The 27,269-nt window shown below is 47.2% G+C and overlaps 1 protein-coding gene across 2 annotated transcripts in view; it reads left to right on the top strand.

The window, feature by feature from the left end:
- Nucleotides 1-27,269, top strand: part of LOC144506648 (E3 ubiquitin/ISG15 ligase TRIM25-like) — an 86,727-nt gene that overhangs the window by 15,070 nt on the left and 44,388 nt on the right. For both annotated transcript variants that reach the window (XM_078233041.1, XM_078233042.1), the window contains exons 3-4: nucleotides 16,197-16,427; nucleotides 19,170-19,192. In XM_078233041.1, the coding sequence (XP_078089167.1) occupies nucleotides 16,197-16,427; nucleotides 19,170-19,192 (254 nt within the window). The remainder of the gene's footprint in view (nucleotides 1-16,196; nucleotides 16,428-19,169; nucleotides 19,193-27,269) is intronic.

Genomic DNA, 27,269 nt, shown 5'->3' with positions numbered 1-27,269 from the left:
GTCTTTCCAAGGAGAACAACCCCAGTCTACCCAATCTCTCCTCATAGCTAAGACCCTCCATACCAGGCAACATCCTGGTAAACCTTCTCTGCACTCTCTCTAACGCCTCCACGTCCTTCTGGTAGTGCGGCGACCAGAACTGGACGCAGTACTCCAAATGTGGCCTAACCAGCGTTCTATACAGCTGCATCATCAGACTCCAGCTTTTATACTCTATACCCCGTCCTATAAAGGCAAGCATACCATATGCCTTCTTCACCACCTTCTCCACCTGTGTTGCTACCTTCAAGGATTTGTGGACTCAAAGAACAAACAAAGAACAAAGAACAATACAGCACAGGAACAGGCCCTTCGGCCCTCCAAGCCCGCGCCGCTCCCCGGTCCAGGATTGAATCCTGAATCCAGGATCCCTGCCCAATTTTCCAGCCTATCTACATACCAATATCCTATCCACCGAGCTGTCCCTCACAGCTACGATGCTTTGTTCATTACAACCTATTAACTTACCCCCACCCCCCCATTCCAGACCATGTGATCTCCAGGGAGAGGCGAAAACCCAGAGTGAAAAACCCCAGGGCCAATATGGGGAAAAAAAAATCTGGGAAATTCCTCTCCGACCCCCTGAGGCGATCGAAACGAGTCCAGGAGATCACAATGGCCCCGATCGGAAAATGCTTCCCAACCCTAGTCATTTCCACTTCCACGAACACCATATGAATTCCCTGCCCCCGAGACAGGTTCCCAACTATCCGCAGTCTCACTCTGTACTGGCACCAGCAAGATGATCGTAGAATGAAGCCTTGAAACGAGAAACCAGGAACAATTAGCCCGCGCCGCTCCCTGGTCCAAACTAGACCACTCTTTTGTATCCCTCCATTCCCACTCCGTTCATATAGCTGTCTAGATAAGTCTTAAACGTTCCCAGTGTGTCCGCCTCCACCACCTTGCCCGGCAACACATTCCAGGCCCCCACGACCCTCTGTGTGAAATATGTCCTTCTGATATCTGTGTTAAACCTCCCCCCCTTCACCTTGAACCTATGACCCCTCGTGAACGTCACCACCGACCCGGGGAAAAGCTTCCCACCGTTCACCCTATCTATGCCTTTCATAATTTTATACACCTCTATTAAGTCTCCCCTCATCCTCCGTCTTTCCAAGGAGAACAATCCCAGTTTCCCCAATCTCTCCTCATAACCAAGCCCCTCCATACCAGGCAACATCCTGGTAAACCTCCTCTGTACTCTCTCCAAAGCCTCCACGTCCTTCTGGTAGTGTGGCGACCAGAACTGGACGCAGTATTCCAAATGCGGCCGAACCAACGTTCTATACATCTGCAACATCAGACCCCAACTTTTATACTCTATGCCCCGTCCTATAAAGGCAAGCATGCCATATGCCTTCTTCACCACCTTCTCCACCTGTGACGTCACCTTCAAAGATCTGTGGACTTGCACACCCAGGTCCCTCTGCGTCTCTACACCCTTTATGGTTCTTCCATTTATCGTGTAGCTCCTCCCTACATTATTCCCACCAAAATGCATCACTTCGCATTTATCAGGATTGAACTCCATCTGCCATTTCCTTGCCCAAATTTCCAGCCTATCTATATCCTTCTGTAGCCTCTGACAATGTTCCTCACTATCTGCAAGTCCTGCCAGTTTTGTGTCGTCCGCAAACTTACTGACCACATTGGCTATCCTCCAATCCTCTGGGACCTCACCTGTGTCCAGTGACGAGACAAAGATTTGCGTCAGAGGCCCAACGATTTCACCTCTCGTCTCCCTGAGCAGCCTTGGATAGATTCCATCAGGCCCTGGGGATTTGTCAGTCTTTATATTCTCTAACAAACCTAACACTTCCTCCTTTGTAATGGAGATTTTCTCCAACGGTTCAACACTCCCCTCCGAGACACTCCCAGTCAACACATCCCTCTCCTTAGTGAATACCGACGCAAAGTATTCATTTAGGATCTCCCCTACCTCTTTGGGCTCCAAGCATAAGTCCCCACTTTTGTCCCTGAGAGGTCCGATTTTTTCCCTTACAACCCTTTTGTTCCTAACGTATGAATAAAATGCCTTGGGATTCTCCTTAATCCTGTCTGCCAAGAACATTTCGTGACCCCTTTTTGCTCTTCTAATTCCCCGTTTGAGTATTTTCCTACTTTCATTATACTCCTCCAGAGCTCCCTCCGTTTTTAGCTGCTTGGACCTAACATACGCCTCTCTTTTCCTTTTGACCAGTCCCTCAATTTCCCTGGTTATCCACGGTTCTCTAATCCTACCCTTCCTATCCTTCTTTTTTACAGGCACATGCTTGTCCTGTAGCCCTAACAACCGTTCCTTAAAAGACTGCCACATACCAGATGTGGATTTACCCTCAAACAGCCTCTCCCAATCAAGAGCTGCCAATTTCTGCCTGATCCCAATAAAGTTAGCCTTCCCCCAATCCAACACCTTACCCTTGGGACACCACTCATCCTTTTCCATCACTATCCTAAAGCTAACAGAATTGTGGTCACTATTTGCCACATGTTCCCCGACCAAAACTTTGAAGACCTGACCGGGCTCATTCCCCAGCACCAGGTCCAGTATAGCCCCCTCTCTAGTTGGGCTGTCCACATATTGTTCCAACGAACCCTCCTGTACACATTTTACAAATGCCTCACCATCCAGAGTCCCTGCCCTCAGCGATTTCCAGTCTATACCAGGGAAATTGAAGTCTCCCACTACAACAACCCTATATTTCCTGCACCTATCCAGTATCTCCTGACATATCCATTCTTCCACTTCCCTTGGGCTGTTGGGGGGCCTGTAGTACACCCCCAACATAGTGACTGCGCCTTTCCTGTTTCTAAGCTCCACCCAGAGTGACTCGCTACACGACTCCTCCGAATTGTCCTCCCTCTGCACCGCTGTAATATGCTCTCCAACCAATACCGCTACTCCCCCACCTCTTTTGGCCCCTCCTCTGTCTCGCCTAAAACACTTGTACCCTGGAATATTCAGCTGCCAGTCCTGTCCCTCTTTCAACCAAGTCTTGAGCTGCTTGATGTGGGAGCTGGCAGATCCCATTGCGAGCAACAGCGACCACATCTGCAGTAAGTGTTGGCTGCTTGAAAAACTCCGGCTCAGAGTTGATGAGCTGGAGTCTGAGCTTCAAACACTGAGGCACATCCGGGAGGGGGAGACTTACCTGGACACTGTGTTTCAGGAGGCAGTCACACCTGTCAGAGTAAATAGTTTAAATCCTGCCAGTGGCCAGGGACAGCAGGGTGTGACTGCAAGTCAGGCAGGTAAAGGGAACCAGCAGTCAGGAACTCAGGAGCCTCAGCCCTTGACCCTGTCCAACAGGTACGAGGCACTTGCTCCCTGTGTGGATGGCAAACAGGGCTGCAGGAAGGATGAGTCAGCTGACCAAGGCACCATGGTTCAGCAGGCCATTCAAGGGGAGGAAGTAAATAGGCAAGTTGTAGTTGTAGGGGATTCTATTATCAGGGGGATAGATAGGATCCTTTGTGAGCAGGATAGAGTGTCCCGTATGGTATGTTGCCTGCCCGGTGCTAGGGTGCGGGACATCTCTGACCGGCTTGAAAGGATACTGGAGAGGGAGGGGGAGGATCCAGTTGTTGTGGTCCATGTTGGTACCAACAACATAGGCAAGTCTAGGAAAGAGGACCTGTTTAGAGATTATAAAGAGCTAGGATTCAAATTAAAAAACAGGTCCTCAAGGGTCATAATCTCCGGATTACTGCCCGAGCCACGTGCAAATTGGCATAGGGAGGCAAGAATAAGGGAAGTTAACACGTGGCTGAAAGAGTGGTGTGGGAAAGAAGGGTTCTTTTTCATGGGACACTGGCATCAGTTTTGGGGCAGGGGGGACCTATACCGTTGGGATGGTCTCCACCTGGACCGAGCTGGGATCAGTGTTCTGGCGAAGAGAGTAAATGGGGTGGTCAATAGGACTTTAAACTAGAGATTGGGGGGGAAGGGAAAGTCAGGGAACCAAGAGGTGAAGGAATCAGTGGGAAGCGTAGCTGCTTAGGATTACAAAAAATCACGAAAAGACAGCACTCAGGAGAGGTTACGATAGTCCCCATCTCACAAAATATGACACAGTGTCTGGAAAGGCTCAGTAGACCAAGGTCCACCACACTACGAAAACAAAAAGGGACGGTCAATAGGGAATTAAAGGTGCTATATTTAAATGCCCGCAATGTCCGGAACAAGATAGATGAGCTTGTGGCCCAGATTGTGACTGGCAGGTATGATGTGGTAGGCATCACAGAGACGTGGTTGCAGGGGGTTCAGGACTGGCAGTTAAACATCCAGGGATTCACAACCTATCGAAAAGACAGAGGGGTGGGTAGAGGGGGCGGGATTGCCTTGTTAATTAGAAATGAAATTAAATCAATAGCACTAAACGACATAGGGTCAGACGATGTGGAGTCTGTGTGGGTAGAGTTGAGGAACCACAAAGGCAAAAAAACCATAATGGGAGTTATGTACAGGCCTCCTGACAGTGGTCAGGACCAGGGGCACAAAATGCACCACGAAATAGAAAGGGCATGTCAGAAAGGCAAGGTCACAGTGATCATGGGGGATTTCAATATGCAGGTGGACTGGGTAAATAATGTTGCCAGTGGACCCAAAGAAAGGGAATTCATTGAATGTTTACAGGATGGCTTTTTGGAACAGCTTGTGATGGAGCCCACGAGGGAACAGGCTATTCTGGACTTAGTGTTATGTAATGAGCCAGACGTGATAAAAGATCTTAAAGTAAGGGAACACTTAGGAAGCAGTGATCATAATATGGTAGAATTCAGTCTGCAATTTGAAAGAAGGAAGGCAGAATCAGATGTGAAGGTTCTACAGTTAAATAAAGGTAATTACAGGCGCATGAGGGAGGAACTGACAAAAATCGACTGGAAGCAGAGCCTAATGGGAAAGACAGTAGAACAGCAATGGCAGGAGTTTCTGGGAGTAATTGAGGACACAGTGCAGAGGTTCATCCCAAACAAAAGAAAGGTTATCAGAGGGGGGATTAGGCAGCCATGGCTGACAAAGGAAGTCAGGGAATGCATCAAGGCAAAAGAGAGAGCCTATAATGTGGCAAAGAGTAGTGGGAAGTCAGAAGATTGGGAAGGCTATAAAAACAAACAGAGGATAACAAAGAGAGAAATAAGGAAGGAGAGGATCAAATATGAAGGTAGGCTAGCCAGTAACATTAGGAATGATAGTAAAAGTTTCTTTAAATACATTAAAAACAAACGGGAGGCAAAAGTAGACATTGGGCCGCTCCAAAATGACGCTGGTAATCTAGTGATGGGAGACAAGGAAATAGCTGAGGAACTTAATAAGTACTTTGCGTCAGTCTTCACAGTAGAAGACATGAGTAATATCCCAACAATTCAGGAAAGTCAGGGGGCAGAGTTGAATATGGTTGCCATCACAAAGGAGAAAGTGCTAGAGAAACTAAAAGGTCTGAAAATTGATAAATCTCCGGGCCCAGATGGGCTACATCCTAGAGTTCTAAAGGAGATAGCTGAAGAAATAGTGGAGGCGTTAGTTATGATCTTTCAAAAGTCACTGGAGTCAGGGAAAGTACCAGAGGATTGGAAAATCGCTGTTGTAACCCCACTGTTCAAGAAGGGAACAAGAAAAAAGATGGAAAATTATAGGCCAATTAGCCTAACCTCAGTTGTTGGCAAAATTCTAGAATCCATCGTTAAGGATGAGATTTCTAAATTCTTGGAAGTGCAGGGTCGGATTAAGACAAGTCAGCATGGATTTAGTAAGGGGAGGTCGTGCCTGACAAACCTGTTAGAGTTCTTTGAAGAGATAACAAATAGGTTAGACCAAGGAGAGCCAATGGATGTTATCTATCTTGACTTCCAAAAGGCCTTTGACAAGGTGCCTCACGGGAGACTGCTGAGTAAAATAAGGGCCCATGGTATTCGAGGCAAGGTACTAACATGGATTGACGATTGGCTGTCAGACAGAAGGCAGAGAGTTGGGATAAAAGGTTCTTTCTCAGAATGGCAACCGGTGACAAGTGGTGTCCCGCAGGGTTCAGTGTTGGAGCCACAGCTGTTCTCTTTATATATTAACGATCTAGATGACGGGACTGGGAGCATTCTGGCCAAGTTTGCCGATGATACAAAGATAGGTGGAGGGGCAGGTAGTATTGAGGAGGTGGGGAGGCTGCAGAAAGATTTAGACAGTTTAGGAGAGTGGTCCAAGAAGTGGCTGATGAAATTCAACGTGGGCAAGTGCGAGGTCATACACTTTGGAAAAAAGAATAGAGGCATGGACTATTTTCTAAACGGTGACAAAATTCATAATGCTAAAGTGCAAAGGGACTTGGGAGTCCTAGTCCAGGATTCTCTAAAGGTAAACTTGCAGGTTGAGTCCGTAATTAAGAAAGCAAATGTAATGTTGTCATTTATCTCAAGAGGCTTGGAATACAAAAGCAGGGATGTACTTCTGAGGCTTTATAAAGCACTGGTTAGGCCCCATTTGGAGTACTGTGAGCAATTTTGGGCCCCACACCTCAGGAAGGACATACTGGCACTGGAGCGGGTCCAGCGGAGATTCACACGGATGATCCCAGGAATGGTAGGCCTGACATACGATGAACGTCTGAGGATCGTGGGATTATATTCATTGGAGTTTAGGAGGTTGAGGGGAGATCTGATAGAAACTTACAAGATAATGAACGGCTTAGATAGGATGGACGTAGGGAAGTTGTTTCCATTAACAGGGGAGACTAGGACGCGGGGGCACAGCCTTAGAATAAAAGGGAGTCACTTTAGAACAGAGATGAGGAGAAATTTCTTCAGCCAGAGAGTGGTGGGTCTGTGGAATTCATTGCCACAGAGGGCTGTGGAGGCCGAGACGTTGAGCGTCTTCAAGACAGAAATTGATAAATTCTTGATTTCTCGAGGAATTAAGGGCTATGGGGAGAGAGCGGGTAAATGGAGTTGAAATCAACCATGATTGAATGGTGGAGTGGACTCGATGGGCCGAATGGCCTTACTTCCGCTCCTATGTCTTATGGTCTTATGGTCTTAAGTCTCCGTCACCGCAACCACATCCAAATTCCTCGTGCGCATTAAGGCCCCAAGTTCGTCTGTTTTACCTGCTACGCTCCTTGCATTGAAGTATAAGCACTCCAGACCCCCAGGCTCAGTGAGGTCGTCCTCCCCCAGAGTGCTCTTCTTCTTTGCCAGCCTTGTCCCAGCCCCAAGCTCGTCCCCAGCCACCACACTTATAGACCTAATAGTTTGATCCCCACCCCCCTGCCATACTAGTTTAAACCCCCCCGAACTGCACTAGCAAAGCTCCCAGCCAGGATATTTGTGCCCTTCCAACTTAGTTGTGACCCCTCCCTCTTGTACAGGTGCCATCCTCTCCTGAAAACCTCCCATTGGTCTATGAAAATAAAGCCCTCCCTCCTGGACCAGTCCTTTAGCCAGGCATTCATTTGAACCAACTCCCTATTCTTATCCTCAGTGGCACGAGGCATTGGGAGCAGCCCAGAGATGGCCACCCTAGTGACCCTACTTTTTAACCTATTTCCCAACTCCCTGAATTGCTCCCTTAGGACCCCTCTACTCTTCCTATCTACGTCATTTCCACCAATGTGTATAATGACATCCGTTTCTTTATCTTCCCCTTTTAAAATGCCTCCTATCCGCTCGGAGACATCCGTGACCCCAGCACCAGGTAGGCAGACTACCATCCTGGAGTCCCGTTCGCCCCCACAGAATCGCCTGTCTGTCCCTCTAACTGACGCATCCCCCACCACTATCGCTCTCCTAACCCCTCTCTTCCCTTTCCGGGCCACAGAGCCTGACTGTGTGCCAGTGACCTGGTCACTGTGTCTTACCCCTGGAGAGGCACACTCCTCCACACTATCTAAAACAATGTACCTGTTTTGGAGTGGGACAACCACAGGTGACCCTTCTTCTAACTGTCCACTCCCCTCCCCTCTCACACCTGTCACCAAGCCCTTCCTATTTTGAGACACCTCTGGAGACCTCCCTTGTACTTTACCCTTCTGCCCTTTACTCCTCCTAACTGTGACCCACGTGTCATTCTCCCGATGCCCCGGTGTAACTAGTTGCCTATAACTGCTGTCAATTTTTCTCCCATTTTCCCTGACTAGGCTAAGGTCAGCGATCTGCAGCTCCAGTTCCCTAACACGGTCTCTCAAGAGCTGCAGTTCCACGCACCTGGCACATATGTGAACCTCTGGGAAGCTCGGTGTTTGCAGAAACTCCCACATCCCACATCGGAAGCACTGAACTGGCCGATCACTCATATCTACCCTTATCCTTTATAGGGTTGGGTAAAAAATAACTAGCCTTGCCTTGCCCTTTTAGCCCAAGCCCTGTGAGCCAAAGCCCTTATAATGCACACTCTGCTCCCCACTCACTCCACTGCCCGCTCCCGACGCTGCCCGCTGTATAGTGCAGACGGCTTTTTATGCTCCCGACGAACCCCCCAAGTAACTGCCTTTTGTACTAAGACTCAACCTCCCAGAATCCCCTTCAGCTGACCTCACTTCCTCAATTCAAAACCCTGAAAAAAGCCCGCGAAATATACTAGGAATACCCTTAAATGAATAAATGAATAATTAAATCACTTCTTAGCTTACTCTCAGCACTCCTGCTAAGACTCTCTCCCCCACTCTCACTCCAGTTAAACAAAGAGTGGGTCCCTCTGTGTTTCTATACTCCTGATGACTCTGCCATTTATTGTATAACTCCTCCCTACATTATTTCTTCCAAAATGCATCACTTCGCATTTATCCGGATTAAACTCCATCTGCCACCTCTCCGCCCAATTTTCCAGCCTATCTATATCCTGCTGTATTGCCCGACAATGCTCTTCGCTATCCGCAAGTCCAGCCATCTTCGTGTCATCCGCAAACTTGCTGATTACACCAGTTACACCTTCTTCCAAATCATTTATATATATCACAAATAGCAGAGGTCCCAGTACAGAGCCCTGCGGGACACCACTGGTCACAGACCTCCAGCCGGAAAAAGACCCTTCGACCACTACCCTCTGTCTCCTATGGCCAAGCCAGTTCTCCACCCATCTAGCCACTTCTCCTTGTATCCCATGAGCCTTAACCTTCTTAACCAACCTGCCATGTGGGACTTTGTCAAATGCCTTACTGAAATCCATATAGACGACATCCACGGCCCTTCCTTCATCAACCGTTTTTGTCACTTCCTCAAAAAACTCCACCAAATTTGTAAGGCATGACCTCCCTCTTACAAAACCATGCTGTCTGTCACTAATGAGATTGTTCCGTTCTAAATGCACATACATCCTGTCTCTAAGAATCCTCTCCAACAACTTCCCTACCAAAGTGGCAATGCAGGTGGAGAAGGTAGTCAAGAAGGCATACGGCATGCTTGCCTTCATCGGCCAGGGTATTGAGTTTAAAAATTGGCAAGTCATGTTGCAGCTTTATAGAACCTTAGTTAGGCTGCACTTGGAATATAGTGTTCAATTCTGGTCGCCACACTACCAGAAGGATGTGGGGAGGCTTTGGAGAGGGTACAGAAAAGATTTACCAGGATGTTGCCTGGTATGGAGGGCATTAGCTATGAGGAGAGGTTGGAGAAACTTGGTTTGTTCTCACTGGAATGACGGAGGTTGAGGGGAGACCTGATAGAAGTCTACAAGATTATGAGAGGCATGGACGGAATGGATAGTCAGAAGCTTTTTCCCAGGGTGGAAGAGTCAATTACTAGGGGGCATAGGTTTAAGGTGCAAGGGGCAAGGTTTAAAGGAGATGTATGAGGCAGATTTTTTACACAGAGAGTAGTGGGTGCCTGGAACTCGTTGCCAGGGGAGGTAGTGGAAGTGGATACGGTATAGTGGAAGTGGATACGGTAGTGACTTTTAAGGGACGTCTTGACAAGTACATGAATAGGATGGAAATAGAGGGATATGGTCCCCGGAAGGGTAGGGGTTTTTAGTTAAGTCGGGCAGCATGGTCGGTGCAGGCTTGGAGGGCCGAAGGGCCTGTTCCTGTGCTGTAATTTTCTTTGTTCTTTGTTCTTTGTACTCATAATTCTTGATAACCATGACACTACTGTTTTGTTGTAAAAGCCTGATTTACAAATTTCCTTCAGGGATAGAGTCTCTATCTTTACCTAGTCAGGCATATATGTGACTCCACACCCTCAGCATTGTGGCTGACTCTTAACTGACCATGGGGCAGCACAGTGGCACTGCTACCTCATTGCGCCAGGGACCCAGGTTTGATTCCCGACTTGGCTGACTGTCTGTGCGGAGTCTGCATGTTCTCCCCATGTCAGAGTGGTTTTCCTCCGGGTGCTCCAGTTTCCTCCCACAGTCCGAAAGACGTACTGCTTAGGTGCATCAGCCATACTAAATTTTCCCTCAGTGTACCCGAACAGGCACCGGAGTGTGGTGACTCGGGGATTTTCACAGTAACTTCATTGCAGTGTCAATGTAAGCCTACTTGTGACACTAATAAATAAATTTTAAACATAAATGGCCTAGCAAATGAGACAGTTGTACCAGACAGCTATGAAAAAGCTTAATGCAAATAAATCTGAATGGAAATTTTAGTTCCTCCCCACAACTTCCCCTGGCAATCCTTATTTTGATGTGGAGATGCCGGCGTTGGACTGGGGTGAACACAGTAAGAAGTCTCACAACACGAGGTTAAAGTCCAACAGGTTTATTTGGTAGCAAATACCATAAGCTTTCGGAGCGCTGCTCCTTCGTCAGATGGAGTGGAAATGTGCTCTCACACAGTGCACAGCGACACAAAATCAAGTTACAGAATACTGATTAGAATGCGAATCCCTAGAGCCAGCCAGGTCTTAAAGGTACAGACAATGTGGGTGGAGGGAACATTAAACACGGGTTAAAGAGATGTGTATTGTCTCCAGACAGAACAGCTAGTGAGATTCTGCAAGTCCAGTGGGCAAGCTGTGGGGGTTACTGATAATGTGACATAAATCCAACATCCCGGTTTAGGCCGTCCTCAAGTGTGCGGAACTTGGCTATCAGTTTCTGCTCAGCGACTCTGCGCTGACGTGTGTCGTGAAGGCCGCCTTGGAGAACGCTTACCCGAAGATCAGAGGCTGAATGCCCGTGACTGCTGAAGTGCCCCCCCACAGGAAGAGGACAGTCTTGCCTGGTGATTGTCGAGCGGTGTTCATTCATCCGTTGTCGTAGCGTCTGCATGGTTACCCCAATCCTTATTTCCACAGGGGACACCAGGCTTTGGGGAGTGTATTGCAAGGCTGTAACACACTCTAGGAATTTGGATTGTATTATAATAGCGAGTTTTGATAGTTTAAATGTTCATCTGAAGCTTGGTACAGAAAAATATGGATGTCAGTGGAGATTACAAGGGATATTTCTATTCTGTTACTTTGGTGCCATTTTGAATGTTAACTCCCTTAATTGCAGGATTCAGGTTTAGAACATAGAACATAGAAAGCCACAGCACAAACAGGCCCTTCGGCCCACAAGTTGCGCTGATCATATCCCTACCTCTAGGCCTATCTATAGCCCTCAATCCCATTAAATCCCATGTACTCATCCAGAAGTCTCTTAAAAGACCCCAACGAGTTTGCCTCCACCACCACCGACGTCAGCCGATTCCACTCACCCACCACCCTCTGAGTGAAAAACTTACCCCTGACATCTCCTCTGTACCTACCCCCCAGCACCTTAAACCTGTGTCCTCTCGTAGCAACCATTTCAGCCCTTGGAAATAGCCTCTGAGAGTCTACCCTATCCAGACCTCTCAACATCTTGTAAACCTCTATCAGGTCACCTCTCATCCTTCGTCTCTCCAGGGAGAAGAGACCAAGCTCCCTCAACCTATCCTCATAAGGCATGCCCCCCAATCCAGGCAACATCCTTGTAAATCTCCTCTGCACCCTTTCAATGGCTTCAACATCTTTCCTGTAATGAGGTGACCAGAACTGCGCGCAGTACTCCAAGTGGGGTCTAACCAGGGTCCTATAAAGCTGCAGCATTATCTCCCGACTCCTAAACTCAATCCCTCGATTAATGAAGGCTAGTACGCCGTACGCCTTCTTGACCGCATCCTCCACCTGCGAGGCCGATTTAAGAGTCCTATGGACCCGGACCCCAAGGTCCTTCTGATCCTCTACACTGCTAAGAATGGTACCCTTCATATTATACTCCTGCTTCATCCCATTGGATCTGCCAAAATGGATCACTATCCGGGTTGAAGTCCATCTGCCACTTCTCCGCCCAGTCTTGCATTCTATCTATGTCTCGCTGCAACTTCTGACATCCCTCCAAACTATCCACAACACCACCTACCTTGGTGTCGTCAGCAAACTTACCAACCCATCCCTCCACTTCCTCATCCAGGTCATTTATGAAAATGACAAACAGCAAGGGTCCCAGAACAGATCCCTGGGGCACTCCACTGGTCACTGACCTCCATGCCGAGAAAGACCCCTCCACAGCCACTCTCTGCCTTCTGCAGGCAAGCCAGTTCTGGATCCACAAGGCAACAGCCCCTTGGATCCCATGCCCTCTCACTTTCTCAAGAAGTCTTGCATGGGGGACCTTATCAAACGCCTTGCTGAAGTCCATATAGACCACATCCACCGCTCTTCCTTCGTCAATGTGTTTGGTCACATTTTCAAAGAACTCAACCAGGCTCGTAAGGCACGACCTGCCCTTGACAAAGCCGTGCTGACTACTTTTGATCATACTAAACTTCTCTAGATGATCATAAATCCTGTCTCTCAGGATCCTCTCCATCAACTTACCAACCACTGAGGTTAGACTCACCGGTCGGTAATTTCCCGGGCTGTCCCTGTTCCCTTTCTTGAATATAGGGACCACATCTGCAATCCTCCAATCCTCCGGAACCTCTCCCGTCTCCATCGACGATGCAAAGAACATCGCCAAAGGCTCCGCAATCTCCTCCCTCGCCTCCCACAGTAACCTGGGGTACATCCCATCCGGTCCCGGCGACTTACCAACCTTGATGCCATTCAATAGTTCCAACACATCCTCTTTCTTTATGTCCACATGCTCGATCCTTTCTGTCCACCGCAAACCAGCAGTACAACCACCCAGATCCCTTTCCACCGTGAATACCGAGGTAAAGTATTCATTAAGCACCTCCGCCATTTCTAACGGTTCCGCACAAACTTTTCCCCCTTCACCTTTTAAGGGTCCTATGCCTTCACATCTCATCCTTTTACTCTTGACATATTTGTAGAAAGCCTTGGGATTCTCCTTAATCTTACCCGCCAAGGTCTTCTCATGACCCCTTCTCGCTCTCCTAATTTCCTTCTTAAGCTCCTTCCTACATCCCGTATACTCCTCTATAGGAGTATAGGTTTATAGGAGAGGAACACTGACAATATTCAATTTTTTCTAGCTAACTGTGATTCTCAGTGTATATATAACAAATTACCATGGCTACTGGAACAGGTCGGCGACTGAGTATCCCTCAGTGAGTGCCTCAACCTTCAACTCTTAAAGCCTGTTTACTGTCTATGAGGCATAATGTGGAGGTGCTGGCGTTGGACTGGGGTAAGCACAGTAAGAAGTCTCACAACACCAGGTTAAATTCCAACAGGTTTATTTGGTAGCACAAGCTTTCGGAGTCTCACTCCTTCTTCAGGTGAGTGAGGAGTTGTGTTCACAAACAGGGCATATATAGACACAAACTCAATTTACAAGATAATTGTTGGAATGTGAGCCTTTACAGGTAATCAAGTCTTAAAGGCCAACACACCCGGCCGTCCCATCGTATCAGGCAATGGGACCCTGTGTGAGAACATCTCCAGCTACGTCGAGGGCATCCTGAAACCCATTGTACAAAGAACCCCCAGCTTCTGTCGCGTCACTACGGACTTCTACAGAAATTCAGCACACATGGAGCAGTTGAACCAGGAGCACTCCTCGTCACGATGGATGTCTCAGCGCTCTACACCAGCATCCCCCACGATGACGGCATTGCTGCAACTGCCTCAGTACTCAACGCCAACAACTGCCAATCTCCAGATGCAATTCTACAACTCATCCGCTTCATTCTGGACCACAACGTCTTCACCTTCAACAATCAGTTCTTCACCCAGACACACGGAGCAGCCATGGGGACCACATTCGCACCTCAATATGCCAACATCTTCATGCACAGGTTCAAACAAGACCTCTTCACCGCACAGGACCTTCAACTGATGCTATACACTAGATACATCGATGACATTTTCTTCCTTTGGACTCATGGCGAACAATCACTGAAACAACTATATAATGACATCAATAGGTTCCATCCCACCATTAGGCTCACCATGGACTACTCATCAGAATCGGTTGCATTTTTGGACACATGCATCTCCATCAAGGACGGTCACCTCAGCACTTCACTGTACCACAAGCCCACGGATAACCTCACGATGCTCCACTTCTCCAGCTTCCACCCAAAACATGTTAAAAAAGCCATCCCCTACGGACAAGCCCTCCGTATACACAGGATCTGCTCAGATGAAGAGGATCACTACAGACACCTACAAACGCTGAAAGATGCCTTCATAAGAACAGGATATGGCGCTCGACTCATCGATCGACAGTTCCGACGCGCCACAGCGAAAAACCGCACCGACCTCCTCAGAAGACAAACACGGGACACGGCGGACAGAGTACCCTTCATCGTCCAGTACTTCCCCGGAGCGGAGAAGCTACAACATCTTCTCCAGAGCCTTCAACATGTCATCGATGAAGATGAACACCTCACCAAGGTCATCCCCATACCCCTACTTCTTGCCTTCAAACAACCGCACAACCTCAAACAGACCATTGTCCGCAGCAAACTACCCAGCCTTCAGGAGAACAGTGACCACGACACCATACAACCCTGCCACAGCAGCCTCTGCAAGACGTGCTGGATCATCGACACGGATGCCATCCTCTCACATGAGGACACCATCCACCTCGGTACAAGGTACATACTTTGCGACTCGGCCAACGTTGTCTACCTGATACGCTGCAGGAAAGGATGTCCCGAGGCATGGTACATTGGGGAGACCATGCAGACACTATGACAATGTACAGCACTCGACAATCACCAGGCAGGAGTGTTCTCATCCTGTCAGGGAACACTTCAGCAGTTATGGGCATTCAACCTCTGATCTTCAGGTAAGCGTTCTCCAAGACAGCCTTCACAACACACGACAACACAGAATCGCTGAGCAGAAACTGATAGCCAAGTTCCGCACACATGAGGACGGCCTCAACCGGGATCTTGGGTTCATGTCACACTATCTGTAACCCCCACGACTTGTCTGGCCTTGCAAAATCTCACTAACTGTCCTGGCTGGAGACAATATACACCTCTTTAACTTGTGCTTAACCCTCTCTCCACTCACATTGTCTGTACCTTTAAGACTTGATTACCTGTAAACACTCGCATTCCAACCATTATCTTGTAAATTGAGTTTGTGTCTATATATGCCCTGTTTGTGAACACAACTCCTCACTCACCTGAAGAAGGAGCGAGACTCCGAAAGTGTGTGCTACCAAATAAACCTATTGGACTTTAACCTGGTATTGTGAGACTTCTTATTATAAGGCAAAATTCAGGAATGTGTTGAATATTTGCTTGGGTGGCTGGAGCATCTGCAATACTCAGAAGCTCAATACTAACGGGGAAAAACAAACTTCTTGATCAGCAGCCAGTTCACATGCTACACAGCCATTTTCTCCAGGACTAGTTTATCTTGGTTACAGTGTTTACTACTTACCGAAAGCACTGCAGCACCTCATCAAGTTTTCTTCATCACCATCTGCGAAACCTACGACCTCCACCACTTAGAACATCAAGTTGGTACATGTGAACACCTCCACCCCCACGTTTCCCTCCAGCAGAACACTATCCTAATTTGGACACATTGCTATATGTTCATTACTGCTGGATCAAAATCTTGAAATTCCCTACCTAATTATACTCTGGGAGCACATGTCTTCACCACATGTACTACAATGGTTCAGGAAGAAATTTCACCTCCATTTTCTGAAGGGCATGAAATTAATAATGAACAAAGCTAATTGTCTTACACCTGCATAATTCCTATGTTCAAGAATAACAGTTTTGTGTAAGGAATGTTTGTAATGAGAGTGTGGGATTGATTTTTAGACACTCACCAATGAACTGAAAGGAACGTTGTCGAAGGAGTTCTCTGAATGGAGAAAACAGTTGGAAGAAGATGAAAAGTACGCACTGAAACTGATCGATGACGAGGAGCACCGCATTCTCTCTCGGATCAGGAGTGATTCAGAATCACTGAGAAAAAAGATGGAACAGATAAAGTTAGTAGATGTTGAAGCACAGAAACAACTGCAAATGGATCGTCTCTCCTTTATTCAGGTACAGTTCATTTTTCCTATGATCACCTCTCTTGTAAACTCATTATTAATTGGTTCCACAGTCACCTACAACACTTAATAACCATTCTGAATGCATATGCATAAAAATCAACTGTCAGTGGGCTAGTGAACTGCAGAGAGTTTGACAGCTGATCACAAGTCAGTTTCTTATACCTGATAATGAATGGGAATGCTGATACATAGAAAGCAACATAGGAACAAGAATGACCTCAATGAAGCCATTGAGGTCGGCCTCTTGGAACATTCCTCTTAATAAATCTCCCTAATTGAGCTCATTATTACCTGTCCAATCAGGGAGTCTATTCTGTGTATATAACTGGGAGTACCAGGTCTTCTGGCACTGGACTTTGTGAGTATGAAGTACTTGATAAATAGAGCTTGTAAATAAAGGGAATCTGGTGAAGGGACACTGGCCTCTGGAGACTTATTTTGAGCCCCTCAATACTGTTCTGCCATTTGATGAGATCATGTATGATCTGCAATCTAATTCAATAAGCCTGCTTTTGCTCCCTATCCCTTAACATCTTTTGATAACAAAAATATTATCAATCTCAGATTTAAAATTAATAATTGACTGAGCATCAATTGCTGTTTGCGGAAGAGAGTTTCAAACTTTGATCACTCTTAATCTGTTTATCACTGCTTTCTAGTTCTGGGTTATCTCCAAACAGGATCTCTTGACACAAAACAGAATGCTGGAAAACCTCAGCAGGTCTGGCAGCATCTGGAGGGAGAGAAAACAGAGTTAAAATTCCAAGAACGTTTGACTCCTCTTCAGAGCATAATGAATGGATCGAAACACTGCCTCTCCAATACCTTTACAAGCTGGCTTGAGATGGCACCAGGCAGGCAACACACTGTGGGGCTCATCATTATGCTTAGACAGGATATCTGTCTCTCTAAGTATTGACCCCCTACAACTATACAATACAGATCCTCTCTCTCCCTCCTCCTCCTCCATTTCCTGTTTTGACAACCTCCTTCTCCAAGGTTCCAAAATTTGTTAATTCCCCTTCAATAAGTTTTTTAAAGTTAATTCTATATCCCCCTTGTGATTGATCTTTCTGTGAAAGGGATTAGATTCTTCCAATTAAATCTCTATATGTCTCATGATTTTAGACATCTGAACTAAATCTCTGTTCTAAAGAAAATAACCCGAGCCTATCCAATCTTTCCTTATCACTAACGGGCGGCACGGTAGCACAGTGGTTAGCTGGTTCACAGCTCCAGGGACCTGGGTTCGATTCCTGGCTTGGGTCACTGTCTGTGTGGAGTTTGCACATTCTCCTCGTGTCTGCGTGGGTTTCCTCCAGGTGCTCCGGTTTCCTCCCACAGTCCAAAGATGTGCAGGTTAGGTTGATTGGCCATGCTAAAATTGCCCCTTAGTGTCCTGAGATGCGTAAGTTAGAGGGATTAGCGGGTAAATATATAGGGATATGGGGGTAGGGCCTGGGTGGGATTGTGGTCGGTGCAGACTCGATGGGCCGAATGGCCTCTTTCTGTACTGTAGGGTTTCTAGGATTTCTAGGAAATTTCCCATTCCTAGCAACATCCTTGTAAATCTTCTTTCTAATGTCTCTCGTGATAAATCTTTTCTGTAATGAGGTGACCAGATCCACACTCTAGCTGTGGCTGAACTAGCATTTCATACAGTTTTAGAACCTTCTTTCTCTTATATTTCTGTGTCTAGGCGATTGGAAGGTATTCCATATTACTTAACCACTTTATTTGCCTCTGCTGCTAACTTCAGGATCTGTGGACATGCACTCCAAGGTCCCTCTGTTCCTCGACACATTTCGGCATCCTACCATTTATTGTCCTCTACAATGCCTTACTTGGATTGAATTCCATTTGCCACACTTCTGCCCACCTGACCAGTCCATTAACATCTTCCTGCAGTCTGAAGCTTTCTTACTAGCAACTACTCAATCAATTTTTGTATAATCTACAAATAGCTTAACATGACCACCTAGATTTAAGTCATTGCTGTATGCCCCAAATAACATGGAAACAAGTGCTTGGGAACAAGTAACCATGTGGAATCCCACTGGAAAAAGGCTTCCAACATAAATGCACCCATAGACTATTATCCTTTGCTTCCTGTTACTTCACCAACTGTGAACTCAACTTGCCTCCTTTCCATGGATCCCATTGGCTTTTACTTTTCTGATTAGTTTGCCACTGGGATCTTGTCAAAGGCATTGCTAAATGGGCAGGATTTTCTTTGTGGGCTTTGGGGCCCAATGTTAGGGTCAACTGAGGGACAAAAGCCAGCACACTGTGGGGATTTTGTGAGTTATGATTTTCCTGGAATGGCCAATCAATTAATGTTCTCTCTGCAAATGTGACTTTCTGCTTCTGGTTGCTTGCTTCTAATTCACCATCCCACTCCAACATGTCTATCTTGAGTCTCCTACACTGCAGTGAAGCTCAGTGTAAGCTCAGGGAACATAGAACCATAGAATCCCGACAATGCAGAAAGAGGCCATTTGGCCAATCGAGTTGCTCTCCAATTGAACATCTTACCCAGGCCCAGGCCCACCATCTCACCGCCTTGATTCAGAAGGTGCCGTAGACAAATGTTATTCCATTACTCACTCTACCTGCTGAACTCTTTAACAATGTTATTCCATTACTCACTCTACCTGCTGAACTCTTTAACAAAGTCATTCCCTTTGTTGCATTCGACTGTGTGTTGATTGATCTCTCTTTTTGTTTACAGGACTCAAAGCAATTCCTTTCCAGGTGAGTTTATTTCATTGTACAGTAAGTGCTGCAAGTGGGAATTTTCATTAGTACCTGGTAGAGATCAGATGCAGGAAACCTAGGTTTGAAACAGGCTTAAAAGCAAATTACTGTGGATGCTGGAATCTGAAACCAAAAGAGAAAATGCTGGAAAATCTCAGCAGGTCTGGCAGCATCTGTAAGGAGAGAAACGAGCTGACGTTTCGAGTCCAGATGACCCTTTGTCAAAGCTAAAAGGCATAGAAAAGCTTACATTCCAGGCTTACCTGCATTGCCTTTGTTAATGACCAGATGGAATACTGAGTGTGACAATTTGATATTTGCATCTTGACTAAATGAAACTTTGTTCACTGTTGAATAAAACTGTTCTTGAGAATTGTAGGTTGAGCAAAAGTGAATTATTTCCTGAATATTCAGAACACTTCTGCTAATTGGATGCAGATTAATATTAATAATATTTTAAATTTGGCATATGCCTTTATTTAGGCATCACCACTTGTAGCACTCTAGGTAAAAGGAAGCTTTTCACAACTTCAGGATGAGCCAACACACTTTTACTGCCAGTGAAATAGATTTGAAATGTAACCAATTTACAGCCAATTTCTGCACAGTAAGCTCCAACAGACAGCAACGTAAGAATGATCAGATAGTCTGTTTTTAATTATGTTGATTGGGGGATGGATATTGGCTAGGACACGTGAGTGTTCTCCCTCAAAATAATGCCATGAGGTCTTGTACATCCACCCAAGAGAACAGCTTGTGTTAATATAAAAGCAAATTAATGCTGAAATCTGAAACAAAAAACAGAAAATGCTGGAAAATCTCAGCAGGTTTGACGCATCTGTAGAGGGAGAACGGAGCAACATTTTGAGTCTGGATGACTCTTTGTCAGAGCTGAAGACAACTGGAAATAGGATCAGATTTATACTGTTGTGGGGATGGGGCTGAATAGAGGGCCATCGTTGGTGGAGGCAAAGAAGAGATTGACACAGATGTCATTGAGGTTAACAGCACAGAAACAGGCTCTATGTCCCTACCTGTCCATGCTGCCCTTTTTTTTAAACCACTAAATGAGTCCCAATTGCCCGCATTTGGCACATATCCCTCTATAATCACCCTGCCCATGTAACTTCTAAATGCTTTTTAAAAGACGAAATTGTACCCGCCTCTACTACTACCTCTGGCAGCTTGCTCCAGACACTCACCACCCTCTGTGTGAAAACATTGCCCCTCTGGACCCTTTTGTATCTCTCCCCTCTCACCTTTAACCTAGTTTTAGACTCCCCTACCTTTGGGAAAATATGTTGACTATTTAGCTGATCTATGACCCTCATTATTTTATAGACCTCTATAAGATCACCCCTAAGTTTCCGATGCTCAAGGGAAAAACATCCCAGTCTATCCAGCCCCTCCTTATAACTCAAACAATCAAGTCCTGGTAGCATCCTAGTAAATCATTTCTGCACGCTTTCAAGTTTAATAATATCCTTTCTATGATAGGTTGACCAGAACTGTACACAGTATTCCAAGTGTGGCCTTACCAATGTCTTGTACAACTTCAACAAGACATCTCAACTCCTGTGTTCAATGCTCTGACCAATGGAACCAAGCATGCCGAATGCCTTCTTCACCACTCTGTTCACTTGTACTCCACTTTCAAGGAACTATGAACCTGTATCCCGAGATCTCTTTGTTCTATAACTCTCCCCAACACCCGACCATTGACTGAGTAAGTCCTGCCCTGGTTCGATCTACCAAAATGCATCACCTCGCATTTATCTAAATTAAATTCCATCTGCCAATCCGCAGTCCACTGGCCCAATTGATCAAGATCCCATTGTAATTCTAAATAACTTTCCTCAGTGTCCACGATGCCACCAATCTTGGTGTCATCTGCAAACTTACTGACCATGCCTCCTAAATTCTCATCCAATTCATTAATATAAATGACAAATAACAGTGGACCAAACACCGATCCCTGAGGCACACCAATGGTCACAGTCCTCTGGTTTGAAAAACGATCCTCTACAACCATCCTCTGTCTTCTGTCATCAAGATGTGGAGATACCGGCGTTGGACTGGGGTAAACACAGTAAGAAGTTTAACAACACCAGGTTAAAGTCCAACAGGTTTACTTGGTAGCAAAAGCCACACAAGCTTTCAGAGCCTTAAGTCCCTTCTTCAGGTGAGTGGGAATTCTGTTCACAAACAGGGCATATAAAGACACAAACTCAATTTACATGAATAATGGTTGGAATGCGAATACTTACAGCTAATCAAGTATTTAAGATACAAACAATGTGAGTGGAGAGAGCATCAAGACAGGCTAAAGAGATGTGTATTGTCTTCAGACAGGACAGCCAGTGAGACTCTGCAGATCCAGGCAAGCTGTGGGGATTACAAATAGTGTGACATGAACCCAATATCCCGGTTGAGGCCGTCCTCATGTGTGCGGAACTTGGCGATCAGTTTCTGCTCAGCAACTCTGCGCCGTCGTGTGTCGTGAAGGCCGCCTTGAAGAACGCTTACCCGAATATCAGAGGCCGAATGCCCGTGACCGCTGAAGTGCTCCCCAACAGGAAGAGAACAGTCTTGCCTGGTGATTGTCGAGCGGTGTTCATTTATCCATTGTCGCAGTGTCTGCATGGTTTCCCCAATGTACCATGCCTCGGGACATCCTTTCCTGCAGTGTATCAGGTAGACAACGCTGGCCGAGTTGCAAGAGTATGTACCGTGTACCTGGTGGATGGTATTCTCACGTGAGATGATGGCATCTGTGTCGATGAGCTGGCACGTCTTGCAGAGGTTGCTGTGGCAGGGTTGTGTGGTGTCGTGGTCACTGTTCTCCTGAAGGCTGGGTAGTTTGCTGCGGACAATGGTCTGTTTGAGGTTGTGCGGTTGTTTGAAGGCAAGAAGTGGGGGTGTGGGAATGGCCTTGGCGAGATGATCGTCTTCATCAATGACATGTTGAAGGCTCCGGAGGAGATGCCGTAGCTTCTCCGCTCCGGGGAAGTACTGGACGACGAAGGGTACTCTGTCCACCGTGTCCCGTGTTTGTCTTCTGAGGAGGTTGGTGCGGTTTTTCGCTGTGGAGGTTCGGAACTGTTGATCAATGAGTCAAGCGCCATATCCTGTTCTTATGAGGGCATCTTTCAGTGTCTGGAGGTGTCTGTTGCGATCCTCCTCATCCGAGCAGATCCTGTGTATACGGAGGGCTTGTCCGTAGGGGATGGCTTCTTTAACGTGTTTTGGGTGGAAGCTGGAGAAGTGGAGCATCATGAGGCTATCCGTGGGCTTGCGGTATAGTGAGGTGCTGAGGTGACCGTCCTTAATGGAGATGCGTGTGTCCAAAAATGCATCCGATTCCAGAGAGTAGTCCATGGTGAGTCTGATGGTGGGATGGAACTTGTTGATGTCATCATATAGTTGTTTCAGTGATTGTTCACCATGAGTCCAAAGGAAGAAAATGTCATCGATGTATCTAGTGTATAGCGTCGGTTGAAGGTTCTGTGCGGTGAAGAGGTCTTGTTCGAACCTGTGCATGAAGATGTTGGCATATTGAGGTGCGAATTTTGTCCCCATGGCTGTTCCGTGTGTCTGGATGAAGAACTGGTTGTTGAAGGTGAAGATATTGTGGTCCAGGATGAAGCGGATGAGTTGTAAAATTGCATCTGGAAACTGGCAGTTGTCGGCGCTGAGCACTGAGGCTGTTGCAGCAATGCCATCGTTGTGGGGGATGCTGGTGTAGAGTGCCAAGACATCCATTGTGACGAGGAGCGCTCCTGGTTCAACTGCTCCATGTGTGCCGAGTTTCTGCAGGAAGTCCGTCATGTCGTGACAAAAGCTGGGGGTTCTTTGTACAATGGGTTTCAGGATGCCCTCGACATAGCCGGAGAGGTTCTCGCACAGGGTCCCATTGCCCGATACAATGGGATGGCCGGGTGTGTTTGCCTTGTGTATCTTCGGGAGGCAGTAGAGATCTCCAACGCGGGGAGTATGTGGGATGAGTGCACGGAGGGTGCTCTGAAGGTCCGGATCAAAGGTCTTGATCAGAGTGTTGAGTTGACGGGTGTATTCTTTGGTCGGATCTGCGGGTAACTGTCTGTAAGAACAGGATATGGCGCTCGACTCATCGATCGATAGTTCTGATGCGCCACAGCGAAAAAGTGCACCGACCTCCTCAGAAGACAAACACGGGACACGGTGGACAGAGTACCCTTCGTCGTCCAGTACTTCCCCGGAGCGGAGAAGCTACGGCATCTCCTCCGGAGCCTTCAACATGTCATTGATGAAGATGAACATCTCACCAAGCCCATCCCCACACCCCCACTTCTTGCCTTCAAACAACCGCACAACCTCAAACAGACCATTGTCCACAGCAAACTACCCAGCCTTCAGGAGAACAGTGACCACGACACCACACAACCCTGCCACAGCAACCTCTGCAAGACGTGCCGGCTCATCGACACGGATGCCATCTTCTCATGTGAGAACACCATCCACCAGGTACACGGTACATATTCTTGCAACTCGGCCAATGTTGTCTACCTGATACGCTGCAGGAAAGGATGTCCCGAGGCATGGTACATTGGGGAAACCTTGCAGACGCTGCGACAACGGATGAATGAACACCGCTCGACAATCACCAGGCAAAGACTGTTCTCTTCCTGTTGGGGAGCACTTCAGCGGTCACGGGCATTCAGCCTCTGATATTCGGGTAAGCGTTCTCCAAGGCGGCCTTCACGACACACGACGGCGCAGAGTCGCTGAGCAGAAACTGATCGCCAAGTTCCGCACACATGAGGACGGCCTCAACCGGGATATTGGGTTCATGTCACACTATTTGTAATCCCCACAGCTTGCCTGGATCTGCAGAGTCTCACTGGCTGTCCTGTCTGGAGACAATACACATCTCTTTAGCCTGTCTTGATGCTCTCTCCACTCACATTGTTTGTATCTTAAAGACTTGATTCGCTGTAAGTATTCGCATTCCAACCATTATTCATGTAAATTGAGTTTGTGTCTTTATATGCCCTGTTTGTGAACAGAATTCCGACTCACCTGAAGAAGGGGCTTACGGCTCCGAAAGTTTGTGTGGCTTTTGCTACCAAATAAACCTGTTGGACTTTAACCTGGTGTTGTTAAACGTCTTATTCTGTCATCAAGCCAATCTTGTATCCATTTGACTACCTCACCCTGGATCCCATGAGATTTTACCTGATGTAACAACCTACCATGTGGTACCTTTTCAAGGGCCTTGCTAAAGTCTATGTAGACAACATCAACTGCACTGCCCTCATCTACCTTCTTGGTTACCCCTTCAGACAACTCAATCAAATTTGTGAGACATGGTTTTCCATTCGCAAAGCCATGCTGTCTGTCCCTAATCAGTCCTTGTCTCTCTAAATGTCTGTAGATCCTGTCTTTCAGAATACGTTCTAACAACTTCTCTACTACAGATGTTAGGCTCACCAGCCTGTAGTTCCCAGGCTTTTCCCTGCAGCCCCTTTTAAACAAAGGCACAACATTTGCCACCCTCTAATCTTCAGGCACCTCACTTGTGGCTGTCAATGATTCAAATATCTCTGCTAGGGATCCCGCAATTTCCTCCCTCGCATCCCACAAGGTCCTGGGATACATTTCATCAGGTCCCGGGGATTTATCTACCTTGGTGCGCTTTAAGACTTCCAGCACCTCCTTCTCTGTAATATGTACACTCCTCAACACGTCACTATTTATTTCCCCAAGTTCCCTAACACCCATGTCTTTCTCAACAGTAAATACTGTTGTGGGAATTTTACCACTTCGGGGTCAGACTTGGAGGTTTCAACAATACAGTTTTATTTCGGATACGAAGCTTCGGGAGAAAGCACTGGTACTCTGCAGTACTTGGCAGCTACCTTCTCAACTACACAATCGTAGTTGATCATTTTTATACCTTTTAGACAATAGGCAGAACGGACATTAGCCTTAACACATTGTTAGAAGTTGAGTACATCGATAGTTGACACATCGTTACAAGCAGACATGTAAGGACATGGACAGTTAACATACCATTGTTCATAGAATGGATACATTTATGCAGTTTTGTCCTCTATCAAGGACTGGTTTCGATCGATACATTCAGTGGCTGATCTTGTTGCATTTATGTACTTATGTCCCCATCTGTGACTGACCTTATTATCAGACTCATTGTTCTGGGCCTGCCCTTATCTAAAGTGCCTCAAGCTCTGACCAGCTTCCTGTAGCATTTCGGATCCTGCATGTTTTAACTTTTTAGTAACTGTCTGTGCTAAAAGCCAGTGCCTGTTAATGTCCCTTCCCAGGTAACCATTTTGTGTGCCAGGCAACCATTTTGTGTCCATCACTTTAATTCCCCCACAACAATACCAATGAGAAATATTCATTTAGGATCTCACCCATCTCTTGTGGATCTGCACATAGATGACCTTGTGATGCACTATCAATCAAGCAAAGACTAGTTTGTATGCAAGAACAAATAGGCTTTTATTAGCAAAAGACTTGGAGCACACCCACGCCGAGTCCAGAGACTGAGGCAGGGGGTGGGGAGCAGTCACCTTTATACCTGGACCAGGGGGGGAGGAGTCCCAGGCAGGGCCGGCAGGGGCATGTCCAGGCATGTCTCACACACACACACAAGGCAATAAGCTATCAGTGGTTTACCACATTCACCCCCTGCTTTTAAAAAAGAGTCCGGCGGGGGTGAAGTGGGTGGAACGATATTTACAGAATTGCAAATTTAGTCTCTCTGGGGGCTTGATCTGCCGCTGCGACCGCCGTAGTGCCGGTTGTGGTGTCGGTTCCAGTGGCCACGGTGTTGGTTCAGGCGCCAGGCCGTAGTCGCTCGAGTCATCTGTAGTCCCTCGATTCTCCACCTCAATATTTTATCATTTTTGATCTTGCCCCGCTGCGTGTTATTAAACATGAATGCAACTGACCGTTGGTCCGTGAGTAGGGTGAATCGTTTACCAGCTAAGTAGTGGCGCCAGTGCCGTACAGCTTCCACTATGGCTTGGGCCTCCTTTTCGACGGAGGAGTGTCGAATTTCAGGGCCTTGGAGAGTTCGTGAGAAGAAGGCCACGAGTCTGCCCACCTGGTTAAGGGTGGCGGCTAGGGCAAAGTCAGGTGCACCGCTCTCCACCTGGAACGGGATGGATTCGTCTAGAGCGTGCATCGTGGCCTTCGCGATGTCTGCTTTGATGTGGTCGAAGGCCAGGCGGGCCTCTGCCGTCAGGGGAAAAGAGGTGGATTTGATGAGCGGACGGGCTTTTTGCGCATAATTGAGGACCCACTGGGCGTAATACGAGAAGAAGCCCAGGCATCTCCTCAGTGCTTTGAGGCTGGTGGGGAGGGGGAGTTCCAGGAGGGGACGCATGCCGTCGGGATCGGGACCGATGACCCCGTTTTCCACAACACAATCAAGGATTGCGAGGCGGGGTGTGCGGAATACGCACTTCTCCTCATTATAGGTCAGATTTAGGAGTGTGACGGTGTGGAGGAATTTGTGGAGATTGGCGTCGTGGTCCTGCTGATCATGGCCGCAGATGGTGACGTTATCCAGGTACAGGAAGGTGGCCCGCAGCCCGTTCTGGTCCACCATTCGGTCTATCTCACGCTGGAAAACTGAGACCCCGTTGGTGACGCCGAAGGGGACCCTAAGGAAGTGATAGAGGCGGCCATCTGCCTCCAAGGTAGTATATTGGCGGTCTTCCGGGCGGATAGGGAGCTGGTTGTATGCAGATTTTAAGTCGATGGTGGAGAACACCCGATATTGCGCAATCTGATTAACCATGTCAGATATCCGGGGAAGGGGGTACGTGTCCAGCTGCGTGTACCGGTTAATGGTCTGACTGTAGTCAATGACCATGCGATGTTTCTCCCCAGTCTTAACAATTACTACTTGGGCTCTCCAGGGGCTGGTACTGTCCTCAAAGATCCCCTCCCCTCGGAGCCGTTGTACTTCAGACCTGATAAAAGCCCTGTCTCCAGCACTGTACCATCTGCTCTTGGTGGCGATGGGCTTGCAGTCGGGCGTGAGATTTTCAAACAGTGAGGG

Source organism: Mustelus asterias, chromosome 17, assembly GCF_964213995.1.
Source record: "Mustelus asterias chromosome 17, sMusAst1.hap1.1, whole genome shotgun sequence".
Taxonomy (NCBI): domain Eukaryota; kingdom Metazoa; phylum Chordata; class Chondrichthyes; order Carcharhiniformes; family Triakidae; genus Mustelus; species Mustelus asterias.
Note: the sequence above shows the minus strand (reverse complement) of the source record. Positions and strands in the feature narration are given on the sequence as shown.